This window comes from Centropristis striata, chromosome 4 (assembly GCF_030273125.1).
Source record: "Centropristis striata isolate RG_2023a ecotype Rhode Island chromosome 4, C.striata_1.0, whole genome shotgun sequence".
Taxonomy (NCBI): Eukaryota; Metazoa; Chordata; class Actinopteri; order Perciformes; family Serranidae; genus Centropristis; species Centropristis striata.
This window is the reverse complement of record NC_081520.1, coordinates 10,819,519-10,845,558: the sequence shown is the minus strand read 5'-3', so window position 1 is coordinate 10,845,558 and position 26,040 is coordinate 10,819,519. Positions and strand designations below refer to the sequence as shown.

Below are 26,040 nucleotides of genomic sequence, written 5' to 3'. Positions count from 1 at the left end.
CCATTAAAGAAATAAAATGTATATGATTTGTTTAGTTGATCAATTTAGACTTTGATGGAAAAATTTAAAAAGGGGTTCATATCACACAACTGGCAAATCAAAAACTTCCTTTTGTGCAGTAAATGTTTTAATATGAATAGCATGCACAACAAATAAATTCCATGAGGAATGTTTTACAATGAAAAAGTGACACAAGTGGAGATGGATGCTCAACGAAAAAATGACAGCTGGTTCTTCAGCCACTCTTCTGTCAAGTCATCTGCATTTCTTGTTTCAAAGATCTAAGAGTAAAGCAGAAAATTACATTAAAAATGTGAATAATGTAAAAAATTGAAATCAGTTCAGAGATATTAACTCATCAATCAACTTAAGTGTGCTGCTATTAAATGGGATATAAGAATGAAAACAAACAAAGGACACTAAAAGTATGAATAACCTGCTAAATAAGTTCCCTGTCAACTTGAAAATGCTCATAATTTGTAAATCTGCTTTCAATTATAATCACTGTGGTAATCAACATACCACTGGAGTCACTTTAAACCCCAGGTCATCATTTTGAGACAATTACCTTTGTGAGCTCTGCTGCTTGGACCAGTCGATTCTTGCTGCCTGCATACATCATCTGTTGCGATGGCTTACATCCTGTTCAAATGAAATTTACATTATTCCAAGTGATTCTCTAATTTGACCAGTCAAACATTCCTCAACAAATCCAATAAATGCTACATTGATGGCTACAATACATTTAGATGAAGTGGATTCATGAGTTATAGTGTAAGTTATACTGTCAACATTATCTTAACTATTATCATGATCTTAACAAAAAAAGATTATTTTGAAATTGGGACACTGTAATTACTTACCCATTGGACTGCAGAATATGAAGCAAAGAGGGTAAGACACCCTCCCATCAGAGTGCACATACTTGTAGCTGTAGACAATAAATGTGCACTACTGTCAAGGAATTTAACACCTTTTTTTCAGAGTTAAAACACTGTGCAAATTTTTAAAATTAAGAATAATAATGAGGATTCTACTATTTAAGGATATCTGGGTTGCCGCTCCGGAAGTTCATCCCTCAAGTCCTCGATTGAGATGTCCTAAAAGGCAAATTTGAGTGTAAGTGACTTTTAACAGAGAATGAACCAACAGCCCCACCCCCCAACAATACAAAATTTGACTTGCCTCATATTCCTCTTCAAGGATAACGAGCTGTTTCTCCATGTCGATTTTGACTAAAAAAATAAAAATTATTACTTCTGCATTTGATCCTGTCTTATATTTGCTGATGCATTACATTTATCATTCTTATGTGACACTTACTTAGTATGGCAGCATTGGTGGTCTCTTTTCGAAATCTAAACTTTTTCAGTTTTTCTTTAAGGCTTTCATCCACTTCACACACCACCAAGGAGCCTGACTGCAAAATGGCATTTTAAAAACATCACTTGAAATGTGTCAGTCAGACAAGTATTAAAATATCTCCTGATGCTTCTGATAAACGTATGGATTTATCTAAAGACAAGACTAGAAATGGAAACAAAGAAAAGGGGTTAGAGACATCTGCTCGGTCTGTTCAGATGTTGAGGTCTCTATCCACCTTGCATGGATGCATTAAACATTCATAACACAATTCTGACATATTGAGGGCAGGAAATGTTTTTGCTGCAACATGCAAGAATGTAGTTTCCTGTGTGAAAGGCTGTGGGGGATGGTCGACTCGTGTCGCAATGGTAAAGTAAAAAATATATAATGCATGTGAATGACAGTTTATCAAATCCAGTAAATTTCAACAGAAAAGCAAAATCTTTCAAGCAATTGCGTCAGTTTCACCTACCATTCTCAAAGGATCTTTTGCTGCCTTCCTGTCTTCAGGTTGACACCGCCTTGTTGAAACCGTTTGCGACAAACTGACAGCTACTCTCAGACTGTTGGCATCCTCATCAAGATGACCAGGGGGGAGGGCGGGAGCACAGCTCAGGCATGCTGCTTCCTGTTTTCAACAAAACAAAATGACACCCATGTCCAAGCTCAGCCGAGTGTTTGAAACAAAAGTCTGGCTTTCTATTAATGTGCATCCCCGATTCCAAAACATTGTTTAAAACATCAACAAAACTGAATGAGGTAATTTGATAATCCTTTGTGACAAATGTTCAATTGAAAACTGTACAAAAAACTCTATATTTTATAACTGATAAACATTTGATGCACTCTGCTTTTATTTAAGTTTTACAAACGTCCCTACTTTTCTCTAATCAGGGTTGTATATGTCAAATAAAGAAAAATAATATTTAAAAAAAATATGCATTACCATTCATCTCAGTATAACAGAAGAGGCTGTGTTTAATAGAATCATACTGTTAGAAGTTGGAGGAGCAACATCTTTGGTGTAATTATGGTTACTTTCACTTCCCATTACCATACAGGAATTGACGTCAAATAGAAACTTGCAGAGCTCCCCAGATCCTTTAAACTAACAATACCACAGTAGAATAAAAAAGGGTTGCTGTCACAGTATCACTAATACTGTTACTGCTCTCTGCTGGTGGAAACTTCAGGCACGTTGCAGCTCTGGCCCCACCCAAACACTGAGAATGACAGGCGGTCCTTTCTTTGCCGTTTACCTCTGTGTGTGCTGTGGCGTGTTCTGCCACTGACAGCTGCAGGCAAACACCTGCTGTGACAACTGACCAGATGACATTATGCTCTCAAACCATTTTAGACTAAAGCAATAGCAGCCTTCTACTCTGAACAGCATCCACTTAATGGAGAGTCTTATCACACAGGGTGGAATATTAAAAATGTTCATCTAAAGAATAAGAAAAAAATAATTCAACTGCACTGTGCAAGAAATGTCTCTTTTTTTCTAATTCTATTTTAGCTTTTTATTCTTATTTTCTCTTGGCAATTGACCATTTTTAATAGTATTTAAAAGACTAATTTGCATCTGCCAGAACAAATACATATGTGCTTGGCAGATCTGTCATGTTTACAGGCTAGATTTCAAACTATTCTTTAGGTCTGAAATTCATGTTCACTATTCTCTACATATAAACATACAACTGTTTACTCTGGTGCTAACACAGTCAATTAACTAAATACTACATCATTAGAAAATAAACCAGCCAAATCCATTAAACATTTATAAAGTGGGGTGGATGGAGCTCAAATGGTTGCACAGTAATCATTAAGTTGGTGGTTGTATCTCTTTGGCCAGACACTCCATTCTAGCTTTTTAAATGTGAGTTTTTGCTTCTTTATAAAAGTGAGGATTTACTGCTTAATATACTTAATATAAAACGAAAAACCTCAGGTTTAGGGCAATTAGTCAAACAAAACAGGTAGGACATTTCCTTGGAGTTTTGGGACATTAAATGGATGTTTTTCAGCATTTTCTGACATGTTTTTTTCTGACAGTCAATCTTTTAATTAGAGAAACAATCAACAAAAGATGCTGTAATGAAAGTAAGCCAGGTTAATCACCACAGAGAACCTGACATGAATGGAGAAAAAAAACATAAATCTATAAATATTTACATACCATACATATACCCTCCGTATAAATAGGAAGACTATGTACTCATCATCATGGCTTTTATTATTTTTGGTTCCTACTAAAAAACAAACAAACACAAAACAACACACACCTCAGTTCACCTCAGTTCAGTTAGTTCATGAATGTGTAATAAAGCTCTGGGTTTATCCCTTATGTGTTTAAATGTCACCCCCAGACCCAACTCAGCGTATTTTGGGCAAAGTTTGTTTTTCCACTTATAGAGGCTCAAACTCTAAAATTAGATCCTTGTTTCAAAGCAAACTCATCTCTACTCCCCCTACAATTTTCTACTGGAGTAAGTATGTCCCAAACATAGATTGGAAAAAAGTCTGGTCCCTACCCCAAAAGTTTATTTTAACTAAAAAAACTAAGGAAGTGTCATTTAAACTGCTACATAGATTTTACCCCACGAAAGTGCTGTTACATAAGTTGACAGTGAGGTGGAATGTGTTTTTTGTGATCTGCACCCTGTCTCACATTTATTTTGGTCTTGTGAATTCACATACAAACTCTGGAAAGACATTGTCTCGTTTGTTAACACAAATATTTTTACTGGTTTTACTATACATTATAAAGATGTCATATTTGGCTGTTTTGATCACAAAAATAAGGATGATGATGCATATTTTCTGATAAATTTCATTTTTCTTTTTGCCAAATACCACATACACAAATGTAAGTTTTCAAGTAAAAAAACAAATTTATTTTTGTTGAAGTCAGAGTTTGAACAGTATATCTCAAGTCTCTCCTGTCTACAAAACAGAAAAGCTGTGAAGACTACCAACATATGCACTGTGTTTAATGTCTTTAACATGTAATCTTGCGTCTTTTTATTTTATTATGTATTTATTGGTTTTTGTTTCATTCTTTTCAATTTAATTATTCTTCTATTTTATTTTTTGAATATTATTTACTTCTATTTTATTTTTTGCATTGTTTATCTTTCTGTAACTCGTTTCTTCTTCTTTGTAACTGTGCATTGTATTGCTGTTTGATATATATATAAAAAATGTGTTTACATGTCAGGGTGGGAACCTTTTTATTTACCAGACAGTGGGCGGAACAAAACATTACGTACCGTCCAGACGTATGACGTCGTACTCACGTCTTGCGTCAACTCAAAATCGAAGTAGATTTCTCCAGGCGTAACACTCTTTTATTTTCTGCATTGCAATAAACATTTTGTACATAAATCCTTCAACATGGCCTATTTGAAACCACGGGAGCTTGCCGCTGTGACGGAATATCCTTAAGGAATACCTCATATGGGACGGAAATCTACGCTTCTTTCAGCTAAGCTAACGTTATTGCATCTATTAGCAAAACTTGCTAAGCTAAGAGGCTAGCGCTAGCTATCCCTACCCTACCGTCGAGCTAGCTATGCATTAGCACTTTAGCCTAGCTCGCTAACCAGTGACAACTGACAAAGGTATACAACAAACCTCTTGAGTCTGTTTATTGTTAGTCACAACTCACACAACTTTACCTAGTTGACTGTTAGCTACAACCTGCTGTCGATTAAAACTGCGTCTCCTGTTTGTACCGCTAAGATTGAGGTACCAAACGGAGAAAAGAGGGCAGCAACAGCGGTACGAAAAAACAATACCAAACCAAGATTCCCTCATCGCTGACTTGGCCGACCAAACTATTGATAGTAGGGACATAAAGCTTTCTGAATAACTATAAAGCAATTGTGTGTTGAGAATGGTTCACTATTTCGAAGCATTTTGATACAGTCACAAACGGTGACACCTGCTGGCCAAGCCCTTTGTATTGCATGTGTGTGTATGGATTAAATCTGAGACCATGGTGAAGTAAATTAGGGATTTACTGCTTTTATTGGTGTAATTTACTTCAGCGGAGCTCGTTTAACCCGAATTGTTCAATTTCAAGCAGTGTGTAGTTAAATAATTATGGGAATTTGTCAAGAACATCCCCCAAAACTAACGAGAGGCACATCTCTCTGATATCGTCACACTGTTAAAATAATCGCCTAACTCATTTTTTTCAAGTTTTGCAGGAAACACCAAAAGTGTAACATATGATATTTATTGATCGTTTCACTCAAAAATGATGTAACAAAAGGATGGCTATTGGCATAGTAACAACACTGTGTGTAAATAATGTAACTTAAGAGAAATAAATGACTTAGGCAATTTTTGAACATGCCTTTGTGACTTAAGTAGGATATGGTAACACTTTATTTTGTAGGTGTCTACATAAGAGTCACACAAGCCTGTCAGAAACATGACATGACAAGTATCATGAGCATTAATGTTACTTCAAAGTGTCATTAATGTTCATGACACATCCCATGTCATGTTTATGACACGCTCATGTCACTCTTATGTAGACACCTTCAAAATAAAGTGTTACCATATCTTGCTTAAGTCACAAAGGCATGTTCAAAAAATTGCCTTAATCACATTTTATTTTGACTTAGGCATAATAAATCCGCTTAAGTCACACAGTTGACATAGGCCATTATCTTAAAGGGGTAAAATCACATGATCTGATCAACTGAGGATGTAGGCGATTTTACCATAGGTGGCCGGCGTTATGAGGAGATAGTTTAGGCCAAAAAAACCCTCCAATTTTGACAAAAAATGACTTTGGCGATTATTTTAACAGTGTGACGATATGAGTGTGACTTTACGATGCCTCATTAGGGGTTGGTCATGTGATTTTTGGCGTGGTGAAGCAGAGCATCGAAACATCTTGCTGTGATACTTCTGCTATGAAAGGTCTATACTGTGTTGAGTAATCTGCTTCGAGGGTAACATCACTGGAAGTAAGCTAACTCCGGCTAACCGCTGTATAATGCTAGGCTGCCGGCTGTAATGTTAGCCTGTTACAACTAGATGGACCTCATAACAGCCTGAAGACCAGAGTTCATAGTCAGACTCTTAGGTTTGTTTATTAATCACATTACACCTCATAATGTTACAGGTGTCACAGCATCGGCAGTTATTAGTTTTCACACTTAACGTTAGCATATCCATGCTGGTTAATGTTTTACTTTTCTTCAGTAGATTACAGTGAATTATAATTAGCTGTACACACAGGTCACTGATTGCAGCCCTTATTCTTTGGATTGCAGCTTATTTAAATGTTTTGTGTTAAGCATTTACTCTGTGTTAATGACCTGTACTCTTATCTTTAATTTTGTGAATGACTTATGCCCTTATCACACAATAAGTGTGGGAAAGATTGACAAGAGTCTCAATGGAGTGATAAAGGTTATTAGCAAAAGCTCACCTCAAATAACTCCTTTCCAATCACTGTTATAGCAGAGATTTGTTTGGATATGTCTCATATCTCCTTTTATTTTAATTATACCTAGTGAGTCAATTTTGTGTGGGGGAGTTCTTAAACTCAAATAACTCAAATCGTTATCACTTCGATTCTTTGCTTACAAATAACGCTGAAGAAGTGTGTCTATCATATATTGGCTATGTGTGCACCCTAATCAGTCTTTTAATAAATATTATCCTATGTATCTGCACTGTAACTACACTGTAGCTGTAACTGTAACTAAGTTTGTCATTCACTGAAGCTGAATCATCATGATTCAGCTTCTCCATCATTTAGGTAAATTATGATGATGTTTGCGGCCGGTCTAAATATATGTGCCCAAACAAGACTGTCTCGGAGACATTAGGAATATATTCCAGTGCTAAGTGTGTGTGATGAGTAGATGGACGTAATCTGTCATAGCACTCATGTTCACTTATTTCCAATAAAATTGTGGTTGGTGTCATGGTGAATGCATTAAAATAATAAAATAAACTCATTTTGAATGGATAATATATACTGACCAAATGTGCAATTGGTTAAGATTTCAACATTGAGTGAATTGTCATCTAAGATTGTTCTCTTTGTCCATTTGTTGATTTTAATAGGGCACGGATGATGTGATCCTGAACATGCCGGAGTGAAAAACAAAGCTTTTCCAGTTTGTGTCATTACCAACTACGATTGACACACACTTTAGACCTCACTTTATAAGACATCTTCCCAAAAAATCTGCACGGCATCCCTGTCTGCAGTTGCTTTTGCACCTGAACCATGTGAGGGCCCCTCGGTCCAGTCTGAGGGGATCCCAGGACTGTTGCAAATACGACCCCGCTGTGCGGGGTAAGACTGATCCTGTCTGTGTCTGAGAGAACAGTCTTTCCTCTACCCCACTCCCCATCCACACATTCCTGTTCTCCTTACTGAGGAGACACGCCATGATGTTCCGAGACCAGGTAGGTATCCTCACAGATTGGTTCAAGGGCTGGAATGAGTGTGAACAGACGGTGGCACTGTTGTCCCTCCTGAAGAGGGTGTCCCGCACCCAGGCTCGCTTCTTACACATCTGCCTTGAACACTGGCTGGCAGACTGCACAGAGATCCACATCCTAGAAGCTGAGGCCAACAATGCAGGTAGCTACCAGTATTTAATTATAGAAGAGTGTTTTAACATAAAGTTTTTATTATCTCTCATCATGAAGCACTATTGGTTCTATATTCTCTTAAAATTGAAGCCTATATTAAACCAGTAATTAAACATTAATTGCTAATGGAATTCTCTGTTTACCCTTTGTCATTAGCAATTGTCAGTCAGTGGCATCAGGAGCCAAAGGAGAAAGTTGTGTCCTTGCTGCTGTCCCACCTGCCTCTGCTGCAGCCACGCAATAGCGAGGCCAAATGTGAGTACATGAAGCTGCTGCAGAAGGTGTTGAGTCACACTATTGAGAGCAGTCTGTTTGTGGAAGAAAGCAGGCAGCTGTTGTCCTACGCTCTCATCCACCCTGCCACCACACTGGATGACCGCACCTCTCTAGCCATGTGGCTAAACCACCTGGAGGAGCACCTATCTAGTGGCTACACACCCCGGCCCCCATCGAGCCCCTATCACCCTCGGCAGGGCTCAGATGAATGGCCCAGTTCTGCTGAAGCTCTGGACCCCGGCCATGCCTGGCATGACCAGTCTCCTTCGTCCAGCACGTCTCCAGCAGGCCAGAACGGACACATGCCTTTTCCAGGTGGGATGTCCTCTCCCATCAACAGCAATAACACAGGTAATATCTGCCATTCTTCTCATCTTTCAAACTGAGTGAAAACAAAAGGAAATAGTTTACTAGGGGCATATGAGACAATGGTAGACACCACTTAATTGTGCAAACAGAGTGCATCTTGTGAAAGGTCTTATGGTGTTTACCATTTCTTTTTTTCTGTTTCTCATATATTCATTGTTTATCTTTCCAGGTCTAGGTGGGCAGATGCAGCCCAGCCCTCTGAAGAAGTCCATGTCTGTTATTCCTTCCAGTCCCCAGGCTTGTGGCTCTGAGTGGGTTAGCCAGGATGACATAGGGGGCCGGCAGAGCTTCATTCTATCAGACCACGCACCCCTCTCACCCCAGAGCAGCGTAGCCTCCTCAGGCAGTGAGCAGACAGAAGACCAGGGTTCCGCTCGCAACACTTTCCAGGAGGACGGCAGTGGCATGAAAGGTCAGAGTTCACTACCTAACTGAGCTAAGGGCTCTCACTGTATTTTGCTGTGGTTACATTTTTTACACAGCCAACAGCTGTGTCGGTAAAAGCCAAAATATAACATAACATTTTTTCCCCTGGTGTGTATTTGTTGTAGATGTTCCCGCATGGTTGAAGAGTCTCCGCCTTCATAAATACGCATCACTTTTCTCCCAGATGACGTATGAAGAGATGATGATTCTCACAGAGCAGCACCTGGAGTCGCAGGTTTTTAAGCCTCTCTTATACATACACTGTAGCTGGGCTTTGATTACTCCACCCTCCTTATCAATTGTGAACATTACTGTCCTCAAACCTGATGATATATCAACTTTCAATGAGGCATGAAATTAAGCGACGCACCCTACAGTTATATTGAGCCAGTCACACATACAAATGGTGCGATTTTGCCTCTGCCCCTTGGCTTTAATAAAACAAATGGTGATTAGGTTTGTTATTTAGTAACTGTTTAAATTGCACAGCGTTCCCACAAGAAATGACTTGTCTGCTTCTCACGGCATCTTGTTACTTTCTTTCTCTCTTTTTTTAGAACGTCACTAAAGGAGCACGGCATAAGATCGCCTTGAGTATTCAGAAACTGCGAGAGAGGCAGAGTGTGCTCAAGTCTTTAGAAAAGGTAATTCAAATGGGATGATGTTTTTCTTCTCTTGATACATTTTCACGTCTACTGATCAGAAATGCACTTGAGTATGTACTTGTTGGTGAGCATCTGAGACTTGAATTAGTTTCATTGAGAAATTAACATTCTGCACAGAAACAAGCAGAGAGCTTGGTCTGTTCATAAAGGAAGTTTTGTAGTTTATTCTGGTTCATAAAGCAATTTCGACGTGCTTCCCAGTATAAGTTACCATTTTAACTTAGCTTGAACTATGTAGAATTTGCTTTGTGGAACAGTCGGACAAGAACTAAAGACTTATTTGGTACAAGTAAGCCATCATGTGACCCTGATGTTGTCATCCCATGGCAGGATATTTTGGAAGGGGGCAACTTGCGTAACGCCCTCCAAGAGCTGCAACAGATCATCATCACACCCATTAAGGCCTACAGCCCGCCCAGTGCGGCACAGACTGCCCTGGACGCAGCCACTGCCCCGGACTCGGCCACCTCCCCTTCAGAAGCCACAAAAACAGGAGCAGACAAAGAGTCGGCGTCGGAGGGCTTCCAGTCCAACAACCCACCTCCCTGTGATGGAGACTCCTCAGCCACACCCATCTCAGACGGCGACATTGCTGGACAGTTCACCCGTGTCATGGGTAAAGGTAAGAGTAAGCTGTTTTTCCTAGGGTTGCAAAGCACCACGTTTTACCGTAAAGCAATATTATATTGATCATTGGATAACAATACAATATTTGCAGGTATCCCACAGTCTGCCACGATTCAGTGTTCATTTCTTTAACAAAAACAATTACCGTTTTTCATGACAAGACAACATCGCTGTCATTATAACTTTAACTGTGACAATATCCACATCTGATATTGTTTTTTTCCCTCACCTCCACCTTGTCGTCCCGTCTCTCACACACAAACGCACATACAGCCGGCGCCCCAACACTCAGTATGACTCTGCCCTCCTCACAGTGCATGTCCTCTCAGTCCTGACAATTTTGTTTAAAGTTTGACAATATTTAAACGAGGATAAGGCTTGTTATGTGTTTTATTAAAAAAACATGCCAAATCCTGACTGATCAAAACTTTTGTAATTAAGAATCATTAGACCTTTAATTTGTTTAATTAATTCATTTATTTATCTCACTTCAAACATGCATACATACTTCAAACTTTATTTGGGGAAGAAGTGACAGCCTGAGTTTGCTATTTGTCTTGGCTCTGCTTTCAAAAGAGCGTTGTAAATAAAGACAATTCATTCATTTGTTCATTCATTAAGCCCATGAATGCCTGTGTGGCGTACTGTTAGCCTATGGAAAATACATCGCTCACACACAAAGAGCATGTGGGGGCGGAACTGATACGGACAGATAGTCATGTTTCTCTATCACCATGCTGGCATTGTTTTGAAGTGGGAGAAGAGTGGTGTTAAATGTACATGCTGTAGTGAATTGCAACTTGTTAATCAAAACTATTTTATTAGAATCAAAAATGATATAGCCTTATACAGTAGCCTGCTGCACTTGAGTGAGTCTCATAAAATCCTGTAGGAAACACTGCTATCGATATTTTCAGTGCGCGTCAATAATATTTGATTGTTAATGAACTGTTGCATTGATGCAAATGGAAATATCCTTACACCCATATTTCCCAGATTGAATTTGATTTCTTGTAATTTGTAGACTACAGAAGTAGTTAATGTGATTTGTCCTTTAAAAAGTGCTCATAAAGTTTGTTGACACACACATAAAAACAATGAACATCATAACAAAATACTGTCATAAAGTTATTCAGGCATTTTATGCTCATGTCAGCATTCAACAGAAAACACATAGATTCTTCATTGATTATCCATATCCACCTACCCTCATATCCACTGATCCAAATGTAGTTAATGGGCATGCATATAAACTCTGGCTTTTTTTGTTTCAGTATGCACCCAGCTGCTGGTGTCAAGGCCAGACGAGGAGAATATCAGCTGTTACCTTCAGCTCATTGAGAAGTGTCTGACACACGAGGTGAGAACCAGAATACTAATTTTTGCTGCATAGTTTTAGGTCATATGCATGCATTTGTGCATTGTTGCAAATAAACCTTATTGTAGTCTCACAGCAGAAATGCCAAAACAAAATCCCCTATAGACAAATTGTCATGAATTGTTAGTTATAGAGAATCGTCCATAGTTTTTTCTCATGAAATGAAGAATAAAACATGCCTTTTCCTACTACATTTTCCTAAGCATCTGCTGAAACCCTGTTAAGGCTCTTTGGAAATCTGATGCCCTTTATTCTTCCTCTGTGTCAGGCTTTCTCAGAAACTCACAAGAAAAGGCTGGTCTCCTGGAAGCAGCAGGTCCTCAAACTGCTCCGCCTGTTCCCTCGGAAAGCTATGCTGGACATGCCTGTGTACCGACAGAAAGGGTGAGACTCTGCCGGCCCTCTTTACCTTTGATCTCCCTCTTCAGCGGGGGAGATGTCAGACTGGCTGAATGTTACATTCACCCTGCAATCATCCCGACTGTCTAAGTTTTACTTTGATTCTCTTTCCCTTTCTTTTTCACTCTTCGTCATTCAAACAATAAGTCCCATTTGAATATGAAGTAGAGTCAGCATGCATGCAGCTCAACTTAACTCATAATGATTCCTGATTTATGTTTCTCTCTTTTTTTTCTTTTTTCTTTTTCTCCAGTTGGACCTATGGGTCCAACTCCCTCCCCACAGCAGGCTCTGTGAGTGGAGTTGTAGGGCGACGGGGACAAAGGCAGTTCCAGATGACTCCTCGTGGACTCCCAGCCGGGCGCATCGGTCTTCTGAGTCCTGGCGGAATAGGAGGGGCCTCTCCACGCCACACACTCACTAATCCTGCGCTGGCAGGACAGGGTAGACAAGTCAGTATTGCTTTCAATTTTAACAGCTTATCAGCTTTTGACATGTGTAACTCGTCTTAAATTGTGAACAAAACAGATGATATTAAGCAGTCGTATTTGTTATTAAAAGAAGGAAAACTTCTACAGTCGTGACGATATTACCGCTATTTTCTTGTATGGTCAATCTCCTGTTATTTCACTGTGCGGTGCGTTTGAAATCAGAATTTTCACACACATGCCCATTCAAAAATACTGCCTCTAAACCCAAGGCATCAAGGGGATTGGTAATGGACAGCAAACAATAACAAAGGCTGTTTTTAGCATGGAAAAAAAGTATATATACATATATAAGATTCAGTGTTGGACTTATTATTATGGGTTTATTTTATGAAGACTCCCAAAAGACTGCGCAGTTCAGGGCTGGATTAAAGTTTCTGAATGGGATATGATCACACCACAGCCCTCCTTGGAAAGTAACAACTTTAGCCTGTTCAGCTGCTAACGTACTCAGTTAGCCCCCTTAATTGTTTCAGCAGTCTAGCAACAACAGAAAAACTGTAGTGTTTATTAAATTACAGACTGTAACCAGTTTTGGACAACTCACTGCTAAACCTTTCCTCTGCTGTGCTCGTATTCCCCGACGCTGTCACTCTGCCACTCGCTGTCAACCACATACTACACGTTCGCAAGGGGCAGGGTTGTTGAGGCCTAGCCCAGAGCAGACAGCACCATTAGTATTGACCTTCAATCATATTGTGTGACTCAGGAAGTTCTAAGTTTTTCTACAATATATCCATTGGCTACGTCTGAAAGTATTGACCAGCATGATGACATGCCCAAAGAGTTATAAAAGACTTTAGTAAACATTTGTTCTGAAAGGAAAACATGTGAAAAACTAGGAGACTTTGGAAGTTTAATCACTACACACAAGACAGAACAAGGGGTTCGGGATCACATTTTGATATGACTTGATTCATTATCATAGCTTGAAGAGTATCTGTTTAATGACTTAGCGCAAAGATAAGCAAGGTCCTCCCAGGATGAGTGGCATTTGCCTAATGAGAACTTGTGTTTTTCCTCTATAGAACCTGTGGTTTGCCAACCCTGGAGGCAGTAACAGCATGCCAAGTCAGAGTCGCAGCTCTGTGCAGCGGACCCACTCACTCCCTGTCCACACTTCCCCACAAACCATGCTCATGTTCCAGCAGCAAGGTATTGTAAGAGGTTAACCCTCCTTTATTCTTCATTACCATGGTTGCATGCCCTCACACGCCGTCTATCTCTGTCCTTGTCTTCATTTTATTTTACTATAATCTGTTGTTTACATTTACTACACTAGTATATTTTCTTACTAGAAACAGGAAATGGAATAGATATTATTTGAAAGTGACGGAATCAGTTTTGCGAGCAAAACACAAGCAAAAGGTAATTTGGTCAGATGCCAAAGTCCCTTGTTGCAAAGAACAAAATGACAAGACAACTCGGAGGCATGCTGCAGTGAACATACTGTCACCTTTTACAATATACATAACTTTTCGGTTGCCCTGTCTCGTGTGCCAGATGTCACTCATGAGCATTACAAATTAATCTATAATAGTCTTGTCATTTTTCAACAGTCTACAAAAGGTGTTTCCATAACAGAGCCAGAAATGCATGACTTAAACAGATGTACGAACCCACTGATGTTAGTTCCATGCCTACAGCCAGGGGCTTGAGCTGCTTTGTACTGTTAAGTTTTTAAAAACTCTTAATGACATGACTGCCTCTGAAAGGATAACTTTTTTGTTTATTCCACCTTTCCTCATAACTGTGTTTCACTTACTAGAACTGACATGCAGAGGAACCACATGACATGCCATGAACACCTTACATCGAGGTGTTTGTTGTGTTTTTAACATTTTTTTTGGCTAGCTGCCTTAACTGGATAGGAAAGTATAGAAGCAGACAAGAGGGGAGGGTGGAAGAAGGTCACACAGGGTGTCAGGGTAATGTGGCATGCACAGCAACCATTCTGCCATCAGGATGCCCCATGCTGCTTGTTTTTAACTCAAATAACCCCCCCTAAAACAGATGACTTTACCGCTTTTTGGGCTTTTAATTAATATCTTGTAGTATGCAATCACACCAAAACCAACGGGTTGTTAAAGTAGATTTTTGAGAAGTATTATCATGGTAATATGTAGTGCAGAATTTAATCAAAAAACACAACATGAACAACAAATGTATTCAAATTACTATTATATCCAAATCGCAGGAGCCACAATATACAATACATTAAAAAATATATGTGAAGATATCATTCTGAATAAAGTATTGTGGTGCTTCAGAGATGTTATAACTCTTTGTACAATTCAATTGAATTGTATGAGCAAATTATAGCATTTTTTTGTTTTTAATACAGCTCCCAAACTCTTGGAATTGGCTTTGTATATCATGACTGCATCCACTTGAGGCAGTTTACACCTGTCATCAAAACATATTTCAGGTGCATCTTGAAGGCCAACATTTGATCACATTTTAATTTTTAAGCAAGTGAAATGTAAGCTGTAATCCATGCTTACCACAAAACACACTCTACCTCACCCACTTATATGTTCAGACGGACTATGTTTACATCATACATTAATTACTTTGATCAGACTAATTAACATGTTTGCATGTTTCAGCAGTAGTTAAGCACTGTGCTGAGCCTTGTCAGTGTGCAGTAAGTGTATCTGACACTTTATTTTAAAATAATGTGTGAATAGTGCAATAACACAGTAGCACTTTTTCAATGTGAGGAAAACTTGGTGAGTAATGAAGTGTCATAGACGTGCTGTTGTACTGTAAATAGTTTGGTTCAGCCAAATGTTACAAAAAGAGATCTTATTCAAGTTTTATGAAAATAATTTTAAGAATTACACATTTAAGGAAATATACATTTTTATTATTTTGGACTGCAATTTTTTTAACCAGTTTTAACATGCTGGTACACACACACACACACACACACACACACACACACACACACACACACATTACAACAGATTGCACTACAGCGAGAAACACACTTGACCAGAAGACATAACTCATTCCACCGACACATATATTTTATTAAATTCAATTTATTGATTCACTGTATTGTAAAACTGAATCTGAAGGACATTCTTCACACATGGCATTCACTTCCATTTTCACTAGCAAATTAGTTGAAATTATATGTTGTACTGAAAACTATCTGGACAAACTATTGACACTAGCTTTTTTTTTACAGTTTGTCAGCACTTTTTGCATCACTTGGTCATACTTATTGGTAGATGGAACATGTTCATCTTGTTTGGTTTTGGTGAATGATAACAGAACCCCTAATGCATTCAGTATCTGTCAGTTCTGGTTTCCGATCTGAACATAACATTAACATAACTAGAAGGTGCATTCACATGCTTTTCGTATGGTCCTATTTCCCAAGTTGGGAAGTCATTCTTCTGAGTTTGATGTGTTCAAGTGTCAAAATTGTGTCTGTTTTTCTTAGTTGTTGTTCTGATTTTATGGGCATTCACATGCATTTTATTCTGACACGACATGGATGAAGCACAAATCTCTCAATCTTAACTAAAGTGAAAAATCGTTTTGGGATCCGCCCTGCCATTCAGATCCGCTCCAAAATGTAATAGGTTCTGCCTCTGCTTAGCTACAACCTTCCACCAGGTTTCATTTAAATCAGTCCGGTGGTTTTTCCGTAATGCTGCTAGCAGACAAAAAGCCTTTGGCGGAGGTAATAACAGTTATTCTTCAGCACACATAAACAGATATTTTCTCCTTAAACCAAATAAAGCATCATGTTCTGATAATGGAAATGTCTCTTTTCCAAGTAAAATTAGAAAATGTATCCTCTTTGGACGGTTTAGATAAAAATACACAGCTAATTTTGTTAGATTAAAGTGTGAAATAAATTGACTTTATGGCTGACAGTCATATAAACAGCAATATAACTGTTTTTACTCATTCCCTTAGAATGCCAAGTTCCAGGTGCCGACCTGGAGATAAACCCCACGCTGGAGTCACTGTGCCTCAGTATGACAGAGCATGCCTTAGGGGGTAAGTGTCCTCAGCAGCCCGGTACTAAATAAGCCACTGGCTGTCAAACCAACTAGACAGCAACACCTCATTCTGTATTATAACTAGGCCATGAGAGAAAGGATTTGATGAACAGTTTTTGTTGCACAGAACTTCTAATGTGCAAACAGAGATTAAAAAGTCTACAGACTTTTATAATTAATATTTAATTAGTTATGTTTGTGTATTAATTTTTAATTACATCTAAATTATACAATATCATTAGTCAAGTCACAGCTGGGGTGAAAGAAAGACACAGACTCACCTCTGAGCATCATATGGTGTGCTTAAATGACAAAATTTGCATCGTGTCAAACTCATTTAAGAGTCTGTAGCTCTGTATTTTCGAACGGTGTCCCACATAATTGTGACTGATGTAGAAAGGTATCCTATGTTGCATGATTTTTTATTTTTTAGTTGTTGTTTTTTACAAATGCAATGGAATTCATGTTATTTAAACTATTTACCTTCCTTTCCTCAGAGACAGATGAGGCTACTAATATATTTATGTGCCTCAGTGTACAGCCTGAATGCATGTTTAACACCCAGTTTTGTCGACTTTTGCTTAAAAGTAAGCACATTCACTTTGGAATTTATCCACACATTGCTGTTGAAACTGAATGAACTGTTTCACTATTTGCATGTTGTACTATTTCATTATTAACAAAGAGATAACATCAAATAACCATTTGTTTTCATACATAGCCATGGCGAATGAACACATGCATATTTTGGAGATAGCAGCCCCAATCAAGTGATGATATTGTATGCACTTTCATTTAGCAGTGAGGTGTATTGTCATGTAAAACAACATGCTATTCATTCAGAAATGTGAAATAAATATAAAATATGTGAAATTCAACGGCTCACATACTATAAAAATGCATGCAGTGAATGATAAATGGACACATAAAAAGGCTTTCTCTGCCCCTGGGAGAAATAGTAGATGAAAAGTTAATGGTTCAGTGTATTTCATGGTTGTAAATGTATTGAAACATATTTATTTCCAATCTCCTCCTCAGATGGAACAGACCGGACATCAACAATATGAAAAGAAGAAAGGAAAAATACACTTCAGTTGAGGCCTGTTCAGTTCCTCATCACCCAGCACAAAGATATACGTACGCTTAAGAAAACCAGGCAAAGCAGTCACTACAAAATGACAAAAAAACTGTGTATATGTTCTCTAATATTTTTGTACTTTATTATATACAACTAAGTTTATTAAAAATGGAATACAGATGATTATTATATTGCAGGACAGAGAGAGAAAAAAAGCAAACTGCTCCATGTCACCTGCAGGACTGTGACATGATGTGCAGAGGCTCAGTTTGCCGTGGTCTGAGAGAAAAACGGTGGATTGGTGCTGTCTTTAAGGGGTTCTGCCCTATGAGTTACTCTTCTTTTCCTCCTGCCTTGGAGCAAGGCTTCTTTCCAGAACACAGTGACAGCCACAGCCCCTGCACCACATAATGTGTAGATTCAGAAAATGTCCAGCCAGAAGTAAGGCACTTTTATTACTGATATTAGCCACTAAAGTGTAATTGGCCCTAGGATACACTCACTGAGGTTCCACTTGTAGACAGGAATTGATATACGGATACCAATACACTTCCTAGCCACCCTTATTGTTCTGTAACCTGTGCTGGTGAGCACTTGTGTTGGTTGAAACTCAGACAGCTTTCCTTGGTTCTTTTTATCCTCTCTAGAGGGCATGTTTTTGTGGCACAGGCAGGAAAGAGAGGGCCAAAAGGATTGAGGAAAAACTTGTAATTCAACTAAAGACATACCCTTTGTCTTGGTTGTTTTCCCCGAACACATAGTCAAAGCAGAAGTGACTGTCCTCCTCTAAACGTCTACAAAGCCAAAGAGAAGGGTTGTGCGATTGTTAATTTGAGGATATTTGTAGTGAAATGCAACAGAATGGTATAATTTTTTTTTAAAAGAACAGCAGTCCGAATACTTGCCAGCTGCAATTTGTCTCTGTTATTTTATGCCCTACTACATAAATGATGATGAATCTCATTTTGTGCCGAGGAATCCCAGAGGGATGAATAAGGGCTGGGGAGGTTTCTACTGAGCAAGAGCTGATTTGATATTGAATTGATAAAAGCGAGGAGGGTAGAGTGTTTTCAATTTACACTTTAATGCTGGGTGAGAAAACTAAATGAAACCCATCTCAACCCTCTGGCCTCCTTATGATTGGCTCTGGAAAATGAAGCTTGATCTTGTAATAAATGCTCGGGAGCGCAGCGCCTCACCCTCGCAGTGCCCTCTTCCTCAAACGGCCAATGTGATGATTTGATGAATCATTCCTTTCAAGGTGCTTGACGATGTCCATATTTTCTGTTTGTGTCTAGATGTGTTTCAGTCTCAGAACCCCCGACATTATCACGTGGTATCAGTGTTGAATCAAAAACTTGTCTTATACAGCCTCTGTCTTTGAATGTGGCAGAGCGGAGGTGCATGTATGTGTAATATGGTCTTAACTTTTGGATCACTTTTGGTTGCATCATAAGGCAGGGATAACCATTCACATTTTATTTCAGCAGAGCCATAGGAGGTCTGTTTAGTAAAGATGGTTATTTACAGATATCTTTTTTCCAATTGTATTTTTTACTCTCCCTTGATATTGATAACTTATGCTTATTTTCTATAATCGCATGTTTTGCCACACTAATACAGCACTGTTGTAGATAGAGGACATGGTGGTTGATGGTGCCCAGAGTCGCCAACAACTAAAAAGCAGATATCTTGCAACTAATGTTGTATGTTTATACCGCCTAAATGTCACTGTTTACATCTCTCTGGGGATAATGCCCAATTCATGTTATGTGATGTCATGAATACTCCATTGTCTCACTATGTAACACATTAAAGAACTGACGCCTTCTCACACATGAGGTGGCTGGGTAGAGCCTGAAATCAAAAGCCTTCTACCCCCCAATCCATCTGACTCTGAATGAGTCTCAGTAGTTTTTTTTTTATTTTTTAAGTGATAACTGTATGAGGCATGTAACGGCTGCTTTTCTGATCGTGCGGTGACGAGAGAGAGAATAGCTTTCCTGGCCTTGTGATTGAACTGTTAGCTGTCATGTCCTGATGAACTGTTCATGTGGTGCCTGAAATGCACAGCTCCAGCATCCTCAACATGTTGATTTAATGGTCTTGAGTAGTATTCTAGTCATGGATTTCTTCAGAGCAGGCTCTTGGATAGATCTGACTTACTAAAAAGCATCACACTCATGCCCGCATTGAGTTAACAATGCTGACAATATGTTATTTTTAACTATTCACTATAATGTATAACAATTGTGTTATGTTACACTTGGCTCAGATTATCCTTCTCATAGCCTCTGTAGCTTTGGACAGCCTACATATTACCGCTAATAGACACAGAGGTACAGTGCAGCAGATTTCTGCAAGTGTCTGTGCATAATGAAGATGCAGCAGGGGGATGACAATGCTTATCTGAGCCACAAATTATGTGATTATGAGTAAACAGAACACTAATAACAGGCCAAGGAATATGTTTACTCCATGTTTACATTCCAGTGATGCATGAAATGAGTTGTGGGGGGAAATGCACTTCACAAGTTCAGCCTGGTGTATTTTCACATACCAAGCATCCACTAGGAGGTACAGAGCCTGTGTCATATGGAGGACGTCTACCAAGTGGTCCCAAGATCATGCTAATGTCCCTGCCAGGCTTAATTATTGAATTAATGCAGCCAGCTGTAGGCTACATTGCATATATATTTGTCTTGTACAATTTATATTTAATTCTGATGACTCCCCCAGATATTTTCTAATATTTTATGAACCTTTTTTGCATCCCATGCTTACTCTACTTTTTTACTGTCACTCGTTATGTGTGAATGGTCTGAAGTGCAGCATCCGTCGGATCATTGACAGTCCAAATAAAGAGGTTCAGTTCTTTTGCAACTTCACTTGTGGTGTGTGTGTCTGTGTCTATTTACTTTCTCACACATTTGGACACGCCTTTTAGCAGCTGAAGCGAAAAAGGCACGCTGTCGGCTATTTTTATTGCTCTCATTTGTCATGTTGCAGACGCCCTTTATGTTCCTGGAGAAATTACTCCCAATTACTTTTTACATCCGGGTTGCACGGCTTTAGCAGTTCACTTATCAAGCTAATATGAGCTAGCCTCCTTTTTGTTAGCGTCATTAGTTTATCCAGGACGAAACAGTGGCTCTTCCGCCGGGAAACTCAACAACAACTGATTAGGTATGTTCACATCTTGTGTTATATTTGTGTAAGCTAGATATAAGTTGCCATAAATTAACCTTTTCCTCTTGGAGCAAATAGCTAGCTGCTAAGCTAACTTAGCCTCCCGAGCATAAACAGCTGCTTGCTAACGATTTTAGCTTGGAAGCTAAAACCTTTAAGTTATCGCTTGATATGTTCTACTGAAAACGGGTTATATGAGTCGTCGATTTTTCTGACTAATTTGACATTTCGATAGTATTTACATCTGGCCAGTGTTAGCTTAAGTTGTAGTCGAAAAAGTTAGGAAATATCTATTTTTACGCGACCGTCCACTTTATCTTGATAATAGTTGGTGTTGTCTGAGAGGACATAGTCCCATCGCTCATGCTGAGCGTTAATTACCCCTTTTTATGGTCAAAACTGGATTTTTGGTTAACAACAACTAGGTTACGATAGAGAAAACTTCAGCTGCTCATCGCTGGACTTCCCTGTCAACTTGTTTTTTTTATATGTCGTCACCCTGTTAAAATAATCGCCTAACTCATTTTTTCAGGATTTGCAGGAAACAAAAAACTTCACCAAAAGTGTAACATATAACCTTTATTGATCATTTCACTCAAAAAGGATGTAACAAAGGATGGCTATTGGCATAGTAATAACTGTGTGTAAATTATGTAACTTAAGAGAAATAAATGACTTAGGCAATTTTTTGAACTTGCCTTTGTGACTTAATCAAGATATGGTCACACTTTATTTCGAAGGTGTCTACATAAGAATCACACAAGCCTGTCAGAAACATGACATGACAATTATAAAATCAAATATAAAGTGTTGCCATATCTTGCTTAAGTCACAAAGGCATGTTCAAAAAAATTGCCGAAGTCATTTTATTTTGACTTAGGCATAATAAATCTGCTTAAGTCACACACTTGACATAGGTCATTATCTTAAAGGGGTAAAATCACATGATCTGATCAACTGAGGATGTAGGCAATTTGGGCGTTGTTGTTTGCTTCTTTTGGTTCCTCAAAATGTCTTGATTTCAGAGCATACTCGTGTGTGAAATCGTCTCATCTTAAAATCATAACTCAACCTTTTCTCAAACAATTGAAACTGGACCTCTCACGATAACTATTATATACAATATTTGTTTGACGAAATATTGTCCCAGATATGATCGTGCTGAAAGATATTGTAATTTTAAGACCAATTTTTGCCCATGATCATATAGTAATATTAAATGCAAGTACACCCTTTCAAAGTGCAATGAACTTTTAGTTATTAAGAATATTCAGACATTGGAACTGGAATGTGGAAAAAACCCAAACCAAAATATCCTAAATAAATAATGCATAAGTAAAATAAATTTGCCCAACCAAAAGTAAATTCCAACTCTGGTACTTATTTACCTATTAAACATTTGAACATGTTGTCTCAGTATTTCTGTGAATTCAACTTAGGCACTGTGAAAAAATACTTTGGTCTTATAATAGTTGGTAAAACCTGCTGTTTGTCAGGCTACATGTTGGCTAACGTGTTGGTGAAATTATTAAATAAACAAACCCACATGTAAATAAAGTGGGCGACAAGCCTACATGAAAGATCGTAAAATAAAGACATTTAACAACACCATGAACAGCCTTCATAACCACTACAAAGCTTAATCAACTAGAGCTGAAATGATGAGTTAATAATTAGCCAATCAACAGAAAATTAATCTGCAACTGTTTTGATTAAAGCTTGATCATCTAAGTTATTTTTCTGAGAAAGAAATTACAATAAATACCATGGCTCAGGTTTTCAAACATGACTCATTATTGGTTTTCTTAATTTCTATGATTTTGAAACTGCATATCTTCAACTTCGGCTTTGGGAAATTGTGATAGGTACTAAAGTGTTGCTGTGAAGAAGAAGTAAAGTATGTTTTTACAAAAAACAGTTTAAACAATAATGATGATACACATCAACTGTGTCTCTGAAGTCTTAAACACCTCTTTAGGAGTTTCAACAGAAACTGATTATCATCAGCTTCGTAAAGCTAGAATTTGTTGAGATTTAGTTAGAGAAAGGTGTATCAATGACAATAATACAAAATGTTTTCTTGAGAAGTTAATTGCAGACTTTAAGTGGAACTCACGTTTTGTTTTGCAGGTTGTTTTAACTCGATGGCCACAATACATGGACAGTGATGATGACACCTCAAACAAGGGATGTGGATGGGAAGCTTCCTGCCAAAAGCTAACTGCAATAAGAAGACATCCATTGGTGACCCTCTGCCGTGGCACAGCAGTTTCATTTTCATCACATAATCCATCATGTCATTACCAAAGGAGTCAGGTGGTAACCGAGGGAAAGATCGAGAGAGGGGGGCCCGTCCCAAGGTGAGACAGAGTCGGTCAGAGGAGAGACGAGATGCAGGCAGTGGACGAAAAGGTGGAAAGGGGAAGAAAAAAGGCTTTGCTTCCCATGAACCTGTGGCTGAGCGGCCCGTCAGCGATGGCTTTGAGTATGGTGAGCTGTTGAGTGACCTAGAAACCAGGGACCAATCTTCCTCCTCTCCTCTGAAGGAGAGTTGGAGATGGCAAGGTTTCGAAGCTGCTGCCTCGTTACTAGGACAAGAACGGGTAATGGCCAGGCCTGGACTGGGAACTGTTAGCTCTGCTACAGAGATACCTGCGCCTGGTGAAGGTGAGGGCAGAGGGTCGAGCAGTAGTCGCACTCTTCGGCAAAAAATCCAAGATGCAATGGGGCAGTGTTTCCCCATAAAGACACACACTGCAGCAGCAGCGGCACCAGCACCAGCACCGTCTCCACAGGCTCTGTCACCATCAACTGCCTGTGCTTCCTCAAAGCGCAAGATCCATCTGAGTGAGTTGATGCTGGACGACTGCCCTTTCCCTGTAGGATCAGAGCTCGCTCAAAAGTGGTATCTCATTAAGCAACACACTGCGCCCATTACACAGCCTCCCATGCTGGATTCTGCAGTAGTGTGCAGTGCCCCTACTTCAGCCATGGCTACTGTGGTGGAGGACGTAGATGACAGGTTGCGAGAGCGCAGGCGCATCAGCATCGAGCAAGGTGTTGAACCACCCCCCAATGCAGAGATCCACACGTTTGAGGTGACGGCCCAAATTAACCCTCTCTACAAGCATGGCCCTAAACTGGCCCACGGTATGAATGAGTTATCTGGGCCTGACCGAGCCTCCGTTCATCAGCAACAGCAGCTTCTTCTCCAAAGACAGCAGCAACACCAGCTGCTTCTACAGAGCTGTTTGGACACTCTGGATGAGGTGGTGGCCTCAGCGTCAGCCGCGGCCTCCGCTTCAGCCTCCGCATCAGCCTCCGCATTAGCTTCTGCTTCAACCTCTGCTTCAGCCTCCACTTCAGCCTCAGCTTCAGCCCCTGTTCACACCTGTGATCCTGTTCCAGACCCGCTGGTTGACCCAGAGGTTACAGCGACCAACGTGCCCTCTAGAGCCATAGTTCCTCCATCTGAGGATCAGAAATCTCAAGATGGCTACCGCATTCACACTCAGATTGATTACATTCACTGTTTAGTTCCAGACCTGCTGCAGATCACCAACCTCCCGTGTTACTGGGGGGTGATGGACCGCTACGAGGCCGAGACGCTGCTGGAGGGAAAGCCTGAAGGCACCTTCCTCCTGCGTGACTCTGCCCAGGAAGACTACCTCTTCTCTGTTAGCTTCCGCCGCTACGGCCGCTCGCTACACGCACGCATCGAACAGTGGAACCACAATTTTAGCTTTGACGTGCACGACCCCAGTGTCTTCCATGCTCCCACTGTTACGGGATTATTGGAGCACTATAAGGACCCCAACTCCTGCATGTTCTTTGAGCCTCTGCTGTCCAACCCCATCCATCGCACACAGCCCTTCACGCTGCAACACATCTGCCGAGCGGTCATAAGCAGCTGCACCACCTACGATGGCATTAACATGCTTCCCATTCCAAATGCTTTGAAAAAGCACCTGAAAGAATACCACTATAAGCAGAGAGTGCGTGTACGGCGAATGGACACCTGGTGGGAATGACGAGAAACAAGAAAAATGACTGACTAAAAGAAACTACTAAACACATTATAAACACTCCCCAAGTTAAGCTGAGCAACACGTCTAGTTCTTTACTCTATCTGGTTGTGTTAACCTACACTTCATTGTACTTATTTATTTTATTCCTGCTGTACATGTCTAACAATTGTACTAAACTACACTGAGACAATATGTAATCTCACTGATCTTGCACACTCAAAGTTCTTTATGCTCAAATTAAACAAAGTTATTTAGATCTGTGGTGTTGAGCGAACTACCCTCACACATCCTCTGTGTTTCCAAGTGTGACTAAATCAGCTTAATTATCTGACGATGGGGGAAAGTGTCCTAGTGTGAGTCGAGATGATTATAATAGGGTTGTTCATCAGTCACGTGCTGAGAAGGTGGAATACATACTGACAAGGTTTTCTTCTTGTTACTGAGGTGTGGGAGTGCAGCATGTTTGCAGTATTAATCATCGTTTCCCACATTGAGCCCAAGGCTGATTATAAGGAGTGAGAAGTACGTGCACATGCTACCTGTTGCTATTGAAATAAGAGCGGGCCTGCTCTAGAATAGATATTTGTCACACATTGAATGCATGACAACTTGCTTGCATTAGTTTTCAGTGTTGTGGTTTAAATGCAGGTAAAAATGCAAAGTAATGTTGCACAATTAGCGGTAAACAAATATCTTGTTCACAGATCCTACATCACTCAACTGCTTTGTTTTCATCTTACATTATATAACCATCTGCGGCTCCTCCGATAAGGCATGCAGCCAGCGGTTCTCATTAGTTTTGAAGTGAAGGATCAAATGTGGCCTTCATGATCTTGTCAGCAGCATGTGAAGCAGCTGTATCATCCGAATACAAATGACGAAGCTCAGACATTTATGGACCTTATTGTGCTCAAAAACCTGACTATTGTGTTGTCCACTTCAAAATGTAGTCTCTCTTCATCAACAGGTATGCTTTGGCTGCAGTTGTGCTATAAAGACCCAGATCCTTAAAGAAAAAAAGATCATCCTTTTGCTATACTCCCTCCTGTGCATAATTTAAAGACGTGGGGTTTCTTCACACTAATCTTCCATTCAAGCAG

General features: G+C 39.5%; 3 protein-coding genes across 3 annotated transcripts; 2 read left to right on the top strand and 1 right to left on the bottom strand.

Annotated features, from left to right (window-relative positions):
• Positions 1–98: 98 nt before the first annotated feature.
• gmfg (glia maturation factor, gamma) lies at positions 99–1,993 on the bottom strand. The gene is made up of 7 exons (XM_059330591.1): positions 1,838–1,993; positions 1,324–1,420; positions 1,186–1,235; positions 1,051–1,100; positions 864–946; positions 569–642; positions 99–281 (listed from the first exon to the last, which is right to left on the bottom strand). Exons 1-7 carry the CDS (start codon positions 1,838–1,840, stop codon positions 210–212), a joined length of 429 nt encoding a protein of 142 aa, XP_059186574.1. The 5' UTR covers positions 1,841–1,993; the 3' UTR covers positions 99–209.
• Positions 1,994–4,642: 2,649 nt separating this feature from the next.
• Positions 4,643–20,611, top strand: LOC131969541 (protein Smaug homolog 2). Its single transcript, XM_059330588.1, has 13 exons — positions 4,643–4,985; positions 7,459–7,984; positions 8,152–8,622; positions 8,810–9,052; positions 9,192–9,301; positions 9,624–9,710; positions 10,062–10,353; positions 11,633–11,718; positions 12,005–12,120; positions 12,389–12,587; positions 13,652–13,778; positions 16,560–16,643; positions 17,684–20,611. Exons 2-13 carry the CDS (start codon positions 7,789–7,791, stop codon positions 17,710–17,712), a joined length of 2,040 nt encoding a protein of 679 aa, XP_059186571.1. The 5' UTR covers positions 4,643–4,985; positions 7,459–7,788; the 3' UTR covers positions 17,713–20,611.
• A 51-nt stretch (positions 20,612–20,662) lies between these two features.
• Positions 20,663–25,196, top strand: socs9 (suppressor of cytokine signaling 9). The gene is made up of 2 exons (XM_059330589.1): positions 20,663–20,909; positions 23,043–25,196. The coding sequence occupies exon 2, from the start codon at positions 23,207–23,209 to the stop codon at positions 24,941–24,943; it is 1,737 nt and encodes a 578-aa protein (XP_059186572.1). The 5' UTR covers positions 20,663–20,909; positions 23,043–23,206; the 3' UTR covers positions 24,944–25,196.
• Positions 25,197–26,040: the final 844 nt, after the last annotated feature.